The 13,079-nt window shown below is 39.7% G+C and overlaps 1 protein-coding gene across 1 annotated transcript in view; it reads left to right on the top strand.

Moving 5' to 3' along the window:
- necab2 (N-terminal EF-hand calcium binding protein 2) overlaps positions 1 to 13,079 on the top strand; it is a 122,317-nt gene that overhangs the window by 36,617 nt on the left and 72,621 nt on the right. Inside the window, exons 3-5 of the mRNA XM_079347247.1 lie at positions 1,348 to 1,456; positions 4,598 to 4,623; positions 4,828 to 4,925. Of these exons, the coding sequence (XP_079203373.1) occupies positions 1,348 to 1,456; positions 4,598 to 4,623; positions 4,828 to 4,925 (233 nt within the window). The remainder of the gene's footprint in view (positions 1 to 1,347; positions 1,457 to 4,597; positions 4,624 to 4,827; positions 4,926 to 13,079) is intronic.

Genomic DNA, 13,079 nt, shown 5'->3' with positions numbered 1-13,079 from the left:
TTGTTTGTTTGCTGTTATATTGTTTAGAAATTTCATTAAAATAGTTATGGAAAAAAAACCCTACAGTTTGCAGAGGGTTTTTTGGTCATGGATTTAAGCATTGGACTTATAGTGATCATATAATAAGAACATTCAGACATCACCCAGGTTTTTAAAGGGCTACATACTGTACATGTCTACACAAAATGTCAGAGCAATCCATCTGTTGCTAATGCTCCAATCTTACGTTGAGGACCAGGCAGCTCTGACCAGATGACTTTAAATTCTGTATTTTAAAAGATACACATTCAAAAAACATTCACTTGCAAAACACTGAAACACATTTGAAATGAGATGAGAACAAGCCTCTGCCTAAAGTTGGAATCATCTTTAATGAAAAGAGGAAATTCAAATGTGGTCTTTCTAATGAGTTTCATAATGCATGACATACTTAAATCACACATTATAATATTCATGAGATGGGACTAACAGTACATTCTTATTTTCCTTCTTGAAACCCTGCTATCAAAATGAGGTTTAACTGTTTTGATATGCTTCAATGACTCGGGTCATACTTTACAACACATTAGCTACGCACAGCTGATCAGATTGGAGTTTCTTCCCATCATTGTGTGGGTCTCAGTACGCTCGCTGTGAAACAGGAAGGTATTATTCCATTTCATAGTTTCCCTTTAGAATTTTAATTGAAAAAACAAAAAAACAAAAAACAAACAAATAAAAAACCCCACATCTGTATTGTATTGTTTCTTATATGGTAAGGGGCTTGACTTAAGTCAATGACTCAAACTCAAATCAGGCTCAAGTCTCCTCAATTGAGTTTTTCTGCAATATGCAACCTTCAAGGTTGACTCACAGTTCTTTGAGTGTCCACAAGAGCTGGTCCATTATTGACATCTTATTTTCTTTTTAGCAGAAATTATCTTGTTTATAGCTTGGTTACAAAAACCTATGTGGTGGCAATTGCTCATTACCTGATTGGTACAACTACAAACTGTTTGAGGAGGGAAATTTATAGAATTAATTCTCTGAAATCATGAATTGAATAGTAATTCATACATTTGTATAACTTGGGGGCATGGCTAAATTGACTGACAGATGGATGCATCACAGCTTTTTGCCAGCTTCAGGTCTGCCTCAGATTCACCTGTGTACCTGTTTCTAGATTGATGTGAAGTTAGTTTGCCATAGCATTTCCAATATGGCGACGACCATGGTTGGGCTTATAAGTCCATGTTTTTGACAGGCTATGATATTCTTGCATGAATGGAAAGATGTTATTGTTATGGTGCTCCTTATTACAAACACTATCACAATGATATGTGTGTTTGTGTTTTGTGTCTCCTGCAGATGATGGTAAGCTGTCTCTGGATGAGTTCCAGGCTTTCTTCTCTGATGGCACGCTGAACGAGGAAGAGCTGGAGAAGCTGTTTCATACCATCGACTCTGATAACACCAGGTCAGCAATTCTACACCAGTTGTGTGTGCTTGTTTGCTTGCAGTGTGCAGCACGGCTGTGAAGCTGCATTACATTAAACGACTACAGTACTTATTGTAATGTGTTTGTCTTTCTTATGTTTATCATTATCATCTCACTGTCAAAATGATAAAGATGAGCAATGCACAGAGCTTTTATCCTGGTGCTCAGCTCAGTATCACTTTCTGATTCTTGTGTGTGTGTGTGTGTGTGTGTGTGTGTGTGTGTGTGTGTGTGTGTGTGTGTGTGTGTGTGTGTGTGTGTGTGTGTGTGTGTGTGTGTGTGTGTGTGTGTGTGTGTGTGTGTGTGTGTGTGTGTGTGTGTGTGTGTGTGTGTGTGTGTGTGTGTGTGTGTGTTTGTGTGTATACGCCATTTATCCTCCTGCCAGGGAATGTCGCATCAAATTCTGACAGCTCTTTTTAATGGGGGATCTTTGTACCAGATCCTTTTTATATATACTGACAAACAAATATGTGACCAAAACTGAAAGGATAAAAAACTGAGCAAGCTTGGAAAGCTTTCAGCTTCTCTTCCTCTCGCTAATATCATCTATTTTACTGGTAGTCATTACTACTCTGCAGGATATGAACCCTTTCTTAACTGCTGCCCCCTGGAACATTCTGCTTTGATTGGCTCTTCTAAAATCCCTGTATTGACCCTCTATAATCAGACAATCAGCTCATCCAGCCAGCAATCAGTAGAAGTTTGCTGACACAGTGGGATGTAAGTGATCAAAAGGCCTGCCCTGTTAATTTACACTCTTCAAAAACCTGCAGGGTCTTGAAATAAAATGAAACCACGCGGAACAAAAGCTGACCTTTATCATTGTTGTAGAATCCAATGAGGTTTGATGTATAAATCCATGCTCAACCATAAGGGGGGGATTTTTTTTTACTCAGTGCAGTATGTGGACCGTGCAGCCCCCACTGCCTCTTTATCAGCCACCTCGCCTCCTGCAGATGGTCGGACTTTACTGTATAAATCTCCTTCACTGCAGTGCATGCAGTCTGAAAAGTTCTATTCATTAGAGTTAAGTAGACTTGGCAGATGCATGCCAGGTCTCAGCATTATCATGTGACAGCAGATAAGGTTATTGATTGGCCAAAGCCAAAGGCGAAATGACGGCGTAAGCGTTTCCTGTTGAAGCAGGAAGTTGATGAATGGAGAGGAGGGAGGGAGCAGGCAGAGACTGAGCGCTCTTCTGCTTTCATTCATTTGTCATTTCTGTCTCTGTCAGTCTGTCGTTACTTTTTCATCTCCAGCTTCTCTTTTGTTTTCAGCCTGGCTCCTCTGCCTTCCGTCTTGCAACTCTGTCCATCACCGTTCTCCTCTCTTCATCCTCTCTCAATCCTGAATTGGTGCTAGAGACGGTCGAAACATGACATTTGAGGTGATAGACTCTGACATTTTTTGGATCTTTTAATACCTCAGAATGTTTGTGATCTAAACATAGGTAGATAAACACAGTTAAAAGTTTGACTTTACTTCTTGTCAGTTTGGAAAACTATACCCTGAGACCACAGAGCATCCATCTGTGCGCTCACCTGACCTTACTGGACCCATTTTTGAAATGGGCACAGCAATGAGCAGCTGGATTTAACAAGTTCCCCAAATCACCGGAGAACTACGAGACTGCACTGAAATAATGAAATCAACATAAAAACAACCAGGTTCTTTATCTTTCCTGGGTTGATTTGCTGTTTGGTTACTGTTCTGACGTAATGTTGATATAGTGATGTGATATACAATCTGTCATGGTGATGTATTGTATATTGACCAAATGCTCTATTCCCGTGTCTTACTTCCTGTCCGTGTCGATCTGCCTCGTTCAGCATGAATTATGTGTTGAAAATAGACTGCGCGCATATTTTGAGGGGAGCACAGTGGGCTGCCTCATGTGCCATTGTTGCTTCTGCTTGGCCAAATTATGATGACTTCTTACTGCTGCATTGTTTGGCAGTTTACATAATAGGATTAAATTGTGTTAACATTACAGAAATGAATGGAAAATCAATTTTCTATAAACCAATATTAATTAATTTACCCCTCAATCTTACTCATTTTCTTATTTTCAATCAGGAGCTTTACATTAGCATCATATTTGAATAACATTGACAACCTAATTTGCCTACAATGTTATATGACCAAACCATTATTACCTTTTTATTATACTCACTAGTCTAGTCTTCTATTTTAGCTAACCAAACATAGGAATACAATACGTTTGCAAGATTGACAAATATCACCAAATCCAAAATGCACATGTCATTAAAAACACATCTAATGCTGTATAAAAGTAATTATTTTTAGTGTCCAAGTTTTGAATTCCTTCTCTCTCACATTTAGATCAAGGATTCATTTTGGCAGACTGACATTTAAAGAACACTGTTACTGATCAAAAACAATAATCTGGCCATTATCAAATCAGACCGTCAAATATTTCAGTTCAAGTTGCAATGAAGAAATGACTCCTAAACCTTTGGGTCTATGTTCTGTTAATGTGCTTCATTTTAGTTTATGATTAGGATGAACAGAAAGGGGAGAAGTCTTAAAACTTTCCTTCTTCCTCTTCAGGCCTCAGATCTTCCATCATTCTCCATTCTTCCTTTCCCTCAGACAGCCTTTTCTCCTTTGCCTTGTTCTCCTCCTTCTCTCCTGCTCAGTCAACCAGGAAACAGTTCTTTACGGCAGTGAGGAATTTGCTGCCAAATGAGTCCCTGCACAGCGAACTGAGCATGAATGATGGCAAGTGGATTGATTCAGATTCCTGTCAGAGAGTCTTGTTAGATCGATCCCTTTCTGCCAAACTCCATGGTGTGTGTGTGTGTGTGTGTGTGTGTGTGTGTGTGTGTGTGTGTGTGTGTGTGTGTGTGTGTGTGTGTGTGTGTGTGTGTGTGTGTGTGTGTGTGTGTGTGTGTGTGTGTGTGTGTGTGTGTGTGTGTGTGTGTGTGTGTGTGTGTGTGTGTGTGTGTGTGTGTGTGTGTGTGTGAGAGATAAAAACTGCATGCAAAAAGCCTTCCTTAGTTTTTGACCCTGTTCTTCTCCATGTTTTTCCTTCTTTCCTTCCTCTATACCTTCCCTCTTTTTCTCTCCCTCTGCTGCTTTCCTGCTACGCTGTGATAGTAATGTTGATACTAAGGAACTCTGTGGTAAGTGGACCTACCCTACATCAACAAACATTCACAAACCCTTTCCTGCCCTTATTCTCCCTCTCTATTATAACTTCTCAGTTTAGATGCCATAATAGTTCTGATCAAATATTCTCCCCAGAGCACCGGAAATTGCATGTTTACTGTTAGAGTGTTTTCAATCATGTTCTGTCCTTTCCTTTGTCTTGTCCTGTTTATGTACAGACTACTTTGCTAAGCACATGGGAGACTATGAGGGAGTGCTGGCCTCATTGGAGACACTCAACCTTTCCATCCTCAAAGCCATGGACTTCACCAAAAAGGTAAGAGTGTGCGTTTGTGTTGTGTGTGTGTGTGTGTGTGTGTGTGTGTGTGTGTGTGTGTGTGTGTGTGTGTGTGTGTGTGTGTGTGTGTGTGTGTGTGTGTGTGTGTGTGTGTGTGTGTGTGTGTGTGTGTGTGTGTGTGTGTGTGTGTGTGTGTGTGTGTGTGTGTGTGTGTGTGTGTAACAGTCATCTGGAGAAATCCAATGTGTTATCCTAGTTTTCACAATGTGCTATATATAGCAGCTGGTCCAGAACCACACTCCCACTCCATGCTAGTGCACTGCTGTGAGTGAAACACTCTGCTTTGTGTGTCTTTCTATCTCTATCCAACAGCTCTGTCGTTATCTTTTTTTCGGGGTGTAGGGTTTAAGGCACTGCACACACACACACACATAGACACACAAACACACACTTGCCTTCCACTTACGCATAGCCTCGGGCTAGTTTCTCTATAATGAGCACCTATTGTTTAATCAATTAGCTGAGTGTCTCTCTTGTTCTTCTGCTGTATCGTGTGTTCTCTCATTTTCTCTCCCTTTCATTCATACCTTTTTCACACATTCACACATGTGAACCCTCACACACCAAACGTACACAAACATGCACTCTCTTCTCCTCTTTTCTGTGGCCTCTTATGTCATCATATCGTCTGCTGCGAGCACTGCAGAAGAGGTCCAGCAGTGCTTTGCTGGGAGTGAACCTCCTCAAAGCGTCAAATTGCCAAACTGAAACATTACTCTGCTGATGAGTCAAATATTGATTGTGTGTGTGTCAGATTTCTTGACTGCAGTAGATATTCCCGTAAAGAGAGACAGATATCGGAGGCTTTGTTACAAATGCATTTCCACAATCTGCAGCTTTCATTCATTCCCCAAACACACTCCATCTATGTGATCTTTGTCTCTACAGTATGTTGCTCTATTGCATCTAATGATGTAAGTAAAGTATAAGGCCCTTGGAGGATAAAGGCTTTGTCGCAGATGCTGAACTTTGAGGCAATTAGGACCAGTCAATGTAAACAATTTAGTGAGGAATTAATGTAGACAAAATGTCTGTGTAGGTTCTCATCCAGGTCATAGTCAATTTGAAGCTCGATTGATCCAAAGGCAACTGGACTTAGTTGAAAATCTTAAAGATGTGTTTTTTTTCTCCCCCAAAAGGCTTCAGTTCTAAAGGAACTTTGTGGATGGAGCTAGAAATGAAGTGAACTGTTTTCTCATACACCATCATTGAGACATTATCTCTTATTAACCTACAATGGTGTCAAAAAAAACCTCAGTCCCACCTTAGAACATGTAACCTCAACGACCCACAGATGGCAGCGGGCGTAATGGCTCTTGGTTAAAAAATTAGGTTAACCCTTTACAGGGCACTCACTGAAATACTTTGAAATTCAAAAATTCAACCTCATAGTGTTATTCAGGGACATGACAGAACTTTAGTTCTGTAGTTTTTTTTCAAAAATTGTAAGTGTAATAAACATTGACAAAGTTAGCATATTTAGTTCAAATGCCACAATAGCAAGATCAGTGACATAGGGTGATCTCTTCTGATTGGCTGAGTGAGGATCACAAGCTTCTCGACCTTACTGAGGTGCAGAAGGCTGGCCATATGTAATGTTTGTGGAAATTACCAAAAATAGTCACTTGCCCTATAAAGGGTTAATAACTCGGCTAACCACTCTCAGGTGCTAAATTTCTAACTTGGGCCACCAGTTAGTTTAGAACTGAAGAACCGTTTCAGAGGAGAGTCTTAGAAATCTTCAACCAAGTCCAGTTGCCTTTGGATGAAGCTTCAACTGTGGACAAACGTGTGCTCTAAGAGAGAGCAGCTCCACATGGTACAGAAAGCTTTTCTTCACATCCAGATGCAAAACAAGAGCAAACTCCGACAGGACACCTTTATTGGTGTATTTGCGCCTCAATATTATGCTTTGGTGCAAATAAAGCACATTTTTTAGATATTAGCAGCTGCCATCAATGCTTAATGATTCAGGGACAGATACCGTATTAACAGACTTGAATGTGCTACAATGTGGTCATTCTGGCCCTAATTAAGTTTGATTATCCTTTCTGATTAACATTTATTTGTCCCTAGGCGATCTCCCTAGCTAACAGCAGCATAACAAGTAGGGTCCATCAAAGCTCCATTCTTGAGCCTCTGTTGTTCTATCTCTTTATACTTACCATGAAAAAAAGACTGCAGGATATTTTTTTTACATTTGCAGTTTACACATAAGTTAACATATCTTTATTTACCAGCAACTCCTGTTGATGAACTATTTCAATTCATGTATTATTCAGTTGTGGATGCCATTTCACAATACTAAACAAGAATAGATGATTCAGTCCCACTAAAACCACATTTTGTAGAAGAAGGATTGACTCAATGTAGCAGTTGTTAACAGACTGATACATACTTTTATTAATAACAGCCTTGAAGCTCTCCTCCTGGTCTGCTTGAGAAATGAATAAAGATGTTTCTTCTAATTTTAAAATTTAGCAGCACTTGTATTGGACAAGTAAGACCAAAGAAAAGTAAATATATCTTTTCATCCTGTCCATCCTGCCTCTCAGTGAATTTATGGTATGGTAATTCCTATTTTTGTCAGCTCTGTATAGATCACATTTAACATTTTAATCTTATATGATAGGTAGAAAAGTTGTTTAAAAGTTGGTTAATGTGTTTGTGTATTCAGATTGGCTATCCTTAATCTTTGACATCCAAAAAGTCTTTGTAAACAAAAAGAAAAACTGTGAGGCAAAGCATTGCGGCCTAATGACCTTCTTAAAAGGATCCTCATAATCAAACAATGTTCAGAAGACAATTAAATGATATTTGTGCGGCTCCCTCAATGCTGTGAGAATTAAAGTTTCTGTGAGTGAGATTGAAGCATTTAAGAGCCAGATTTGGCCACTGGCTCCCGATGGAATTGGTTGACACTAAAACGCTCAGGTCTTCTGGCACTGGCCTTAAAGTTGGACACTGGGTTAAGGCAGGAAAGCAGCTATTTTTCCTAATACAGTTTATATAAACTGGATTATTGTCCTTGATTTTTTACTATTTTTTATTGTAAGAAATGGTGGAGCATTCAAAGGCTTCTTAAATTCCTTAGACAGTGATGGAAAAAACACTGGTAATGATGATACTCAATCTTTATCTTTATTTGTAAAGCCAGGTGTTATCTCGAGACACTTTACAAAAAGCAGATAAAGGACCTTACTGTTTGTCAGTTATCAACTCTTAAATGATGATGATGATTCAGCTTGGTGTAAAGAATACTTATTGACTTTTCATCATGTGGTGCAGTTGAAGTAGGTTAACCTCTTTCATGGCCTGTATGTGCAAGGCATGGTTGGCAAGCAGGCATTTTCCAGGTGAGACGAAACTCTTCAGACGAGTGCAGAAACACACACATGAAGCGCAACATGGATTCTCTTCATAAAGATGTTTGTAAATCTGTTGGACTATGTCTGTAGCTCCTCCATGACTATAAAAAAGTATCAGAAGACATACCTGAAAGTATGAAACTGTCAGGAAAAATTGATTTCCAAATCAAGTTACTGGTAAGAATTGATTCATAATGTGAATATGGATGTCATAATACGCTGTTGACATGGCAAATACCATTGTTTTGAACATGCAATTAAAAATTAAATTAATGTGATTAAAAAAAACAAAAAAACATTTGACAGTTTAATTCTAATTCTGATCTTTAGGGAGTTGGTCAAGAAACCCAACCCACAATAAACATGTGTTTCTTTGCGGGGGGAGGATTTGGCACTCCCCTCTTCCCCAAACTGATGTGACATTTGTTTTCACAAACACACAAAGACACACAACCATTCCAGACAATTCAACAACAAATGATTTATATCACAATACATAACCATGAAACTCTCATCCTAACCAGCCTCTGATCAGCACCATGGACAGCAGCCTAAGTGCACGTTTCTCCATACTGATCTAACAGTCTTCCTCAGACTACCTCAAATTTGTTTGATTAAACAATCAAACATCCGCAAGTGATTCAATAGGCAGCTTACACAGCGTGTTGATGAGAAGTAAAGAAATAGCCATGAAAAGGACGCTTCACGGGCATGACTTATTACTTCATTGAATTTTCCTTCTTTCCACAGCGCTGACAGGGGCTTGCTAAATACCATCAGCAGTAATAATATAACATTGGTTGACAGTTGCTGTGGTTGCACCATCTGTAGTTATACCATTGTTTGTGATGTTGATGAGGTTTATGTTTGTGTTTAACACAATGTATGCCTGCTGGGCTTATTTTTTATTTAACTCCAGCCCTGAAAGTTCCTGTCAACCTGCCTACCTGAAGAAAGCTGAATACCTTTAGCCACTGCTAACTAATGCATAGACCAGTCCTCCAGTAAAAGACAAAAAGTGAAGATGTGTTTGTGGGAGGGTCCTTTTAGCAAGACATGGGATTTATTACCTGGATTTATTTATTTGAATGATTCACAAGCCCAGCGCTCTGTTGATTTATTATGTAAAGTTGAATGCTGTAACTGCCCATTTGAACATCTTCCTTGAAGTAAGTTGTAACCAGGTAGACATAAGAACATACTGTACACCACAGGACAATTTAAGCTGCATATGTTAAAAAAAAGGAGAACCAGTGATGTAGACGCCTTTATTTTTCCTTCTACATCAAAACCGAATCAGAATTGCTTTTTATTGCCAAGTACATTTACAAGTAATAGGAATTTGTCTTGGAGATTGGTGCAAAAACATTATCTACTTATTCTTTGTGTCCCAATATATTATTTCTTCCTTTCCATACTGTGGGCCTACATGTTCACTTCACCTCACCAAAGCCCCCCCTCTACTGAATCTCTGGCTTTATCTTTTCTACTTTAATTTCTCATTGGCCCCATAACATATCTCATATTGTGAACTATGCCTGTGAAGGCACGAGAGATAGCAAAAACAGTCTGAACCGGAAAACATTAGAACTCATCAGTCAGGTGTTTTCTTTTTCAGCCATCTACAACTGGAGAAAATCTCAGAATTGAGGTGGATGAGAGGAGGGTGTGAGTGGGTGGAGCTAAAAGACAGAGTGTGATATTAGCCTGAGCAGAAGGCATGGCCTTTCAGAGCCCAGAGAGAATTGATTATCTCTCCATCCACCTCAATGAATATTGATACAGAGGGAAAGATTAAGTGGAAGGAGTAGACAGACCTTACTCTGCAGTTATCTACAGAACTGTAAAGAAGTGCTTTTTTTTGTTCCAATTCTTATAAAAGCACTTGTTTGGGATATGAGGGCGTTTTGCAGCAACAACAAAATGAGTCTCGAGATTATTCAGCTGGAATTAACACCCAAGCTGTATTGGTTCTGCTGGTGCGAAAGATATTTCCAAATCCTCACAGGGTAAAAAAAAGCGCTGAACAAAATGACAGACTGTTACTAGATTAAAACATAATGCAGTGTTCAATGAAATACCTGCATTAAATTCCAGCTTGGTATTTTTCTCCCAATAAAACAATCTGAATGTGTATAGTATGATAGCCACAGTTATTAATTTATTCACTTAACCACACAAACATGTAAGCAGAAAGGTGCTAATAATCTATGACTGTGTCACCATCGCTCATCATCCTTCTCTTCGTGCTCCCAGAGGGACAAGCAACGCAGTAATAATTCATGCAAATGTGATATTTCCCTTCACTTCATGCAGCATTCATTATTTTGACTGTCAATGTATCAATTAGTGGAAGCAGTAGTTGCCTCCTGTTATAAGGCTCATGAGATTCTGTAAATGAGCTCATCCTAAAGTAATTACTGGTGATTAATAAACTCCAACCACTTCTGACCTGGTTTATAAATTGTAATTATCTGACTAATTCACAAAGAAAGCATTTGTATCTGGTACGATGATTTGATTTACATTTCATTGACTAGTAATGTAAACATTAAATCATTCAAACGTTAAGGCCGATAAGGAATCAGTTGAAAGGAAGGACTAAGCTGGGTCCTAGTAACATAGCAATACGTCAAGTCTTTTACCTGCTTTTTGTAAAGTGTCTTGAGATAACACCTATTATGAATTGACTGGTAGTCACACCTACTTTCAAAACTGAAGAGAGCAGAGGGGGGCGTAAATCAACAGTGCAAGCGCTAGGTGACCGAAAACGTCAGTTGGAAAAATAGCTGCTGCCACAGTACAATGTATGTATCCAGTATTAAGAAGAAAGCCCTGACCTTTCTTTTGCTGAGGAGGAGGAGCCGCAAAGAAGGAGATGATGTGTGTTCATTGGAGATGTGAGGCTTGTCAAGGAGCTGTAGCTCTATAACGACCGCTTCACAAGCACGGCACACATTTCTGCTGTTTTTTTTTTTGTTTTTAACACACCTGCTATGCCCAAACTGTTGAATATGTCTTTACGACCGAGAGCTCTCTCTCCATTGTCCTGACAGGTCTGAAACTAGAGCTCGGGGAAAGTGAGACACTGTTCTGTGATCTGTGATCTGATCTGCCTCCTAGATTGCCAACAAGCTAAACATGAAGCCTTTTCGACATCAAACATTTCAGAGATCGTAGCTGGGAAAGCGTGTGAGCAATCAATCATTTGAATTCCAGAAATACAGCATACATTGTACTGAAATGTTGTTTTACATTATGTTGGACTCTTTAAAGCAAGTAACTTACGCATGATACACATTTCTCTTGACCCAGGTTGAGTACATAGCTGAGCTTCTGTGTAGAAACCCCAACCTGCTTCACCAAACACTGGTACCTACTATACGCACACTTATCATTGTTACGTAAGTAGCTCATACAACACTGGAGATTGGAAACACAGACTATCTAAATCAGTTTTGAATCATCCAAAATGTTACGAGCATATTCTTTCAAGCATACTTCGGGGAGGTGATTCTTCCGGGTCTCTCTGGAAATCCAGATTTTCAGATTTGAAATGTTGACCGACTGGACTTCAATCAGGAGAGACAAGTGATATTAAGAATGAATTTATTACAATGAAAAAGTGATGGACAGAATGAGATTGACAGAATGTTTTGGCGCTTGGACTCTATGGGGTGGAGATGCGATTTTTGTTATGAAGTCCTGCTCGTCATTAGGATAGATCCCCCCCATGGAGTCCAGACCCTGGTGGTGGAGGACTGATGATTTGATGAGCCCGGATGGGGAAAGATTGATGGGAGTTGACTCTGCTTCTGAAGATGGCGGTGATGGGGAGGTGGAGGGGCGCACGAAGCCAGCTTGAAAGAACGAGGGAAGAAAAAGGATCATATTTAAAAGGAGAGCTGAACGATGATAGGCCGAAAACGAAGGAGGAACGCTGCGCCATTGGTTAGATGAGGTCCGGTGACAGAACAGCTGATTAACCTGCGGACAGCCCAAACTGACAGCTCAAAAATGACAGCGGAAATGAGATAGCGTGAAAAGGGGTGACTGAGAAACCTGATTGTGGATCACTTAAAGTCTTCCTTACTGAACTTTCGCTAAGCTTCATTTAAATGATACCTGAACGTTTTTCCAACAAATAGATAACAGGACATGACTTCCAGATATGTTTAAAGCTGCCTCAGTACAGTAACATTTGGAATTTCCTTTTTTCAATCCTTATACGGTCGCCATCTGAGATCGACAAACTGCTGGAATAACAGCTCTCACTTTGAAGTGATTCTTTCAGTCACAAGCTGCAACTGCCTGACCTGCAGCTAGTCAGAGTCACACGGATGTCTGATGTGACTGGGATACAGAGATTGTGGTGTGATGTCTAATGTTGGGTTTGAACCTCCTAATGCTGCTGTTAATTGTTTTTTGTTCAGCTTGTTGCTGATATTATTCTACACTCTCTCAGTGCCGCAACATCATCATTACAACAAGCATCTCCACACGAGGTAATTGATGGGGATTTGTCTACTTAATAAAATGTACTGCTGTTGAACTCTGTCAAACTGGCAGAGAGAAACAACAGCAGGGGATGTCAGCGAGGTCTGTAGCCCTGTTTGTGTTAAAAAAACCAAAACTAAATCAGCTTTATTTAGCACTTTAACCAGGACGTAGTAATTATTTCCTTGCATGCTGCTTTAAGTGATTTCAATCAGCAGCACACCAGCTCTCTCTCTCCCTTTGCCATTTTTATACCTGAATTCAAAAC

Source organism: Symphodus melops (assembly GCF_947650265.1).
Source record: "Symphodus melops genome assembly, chromosome: 6".
Taxonomy (NCBI): Eukaryota; Metazoa; Chordata; class Actinopteri; order Labriformes; family Labridae; genus Symphodus; species Symphodus melops.
Note: the sequence above shows the minus strand (reverse complement) of the source record. Positions and strands in the feature narration are given on the sequence as shown.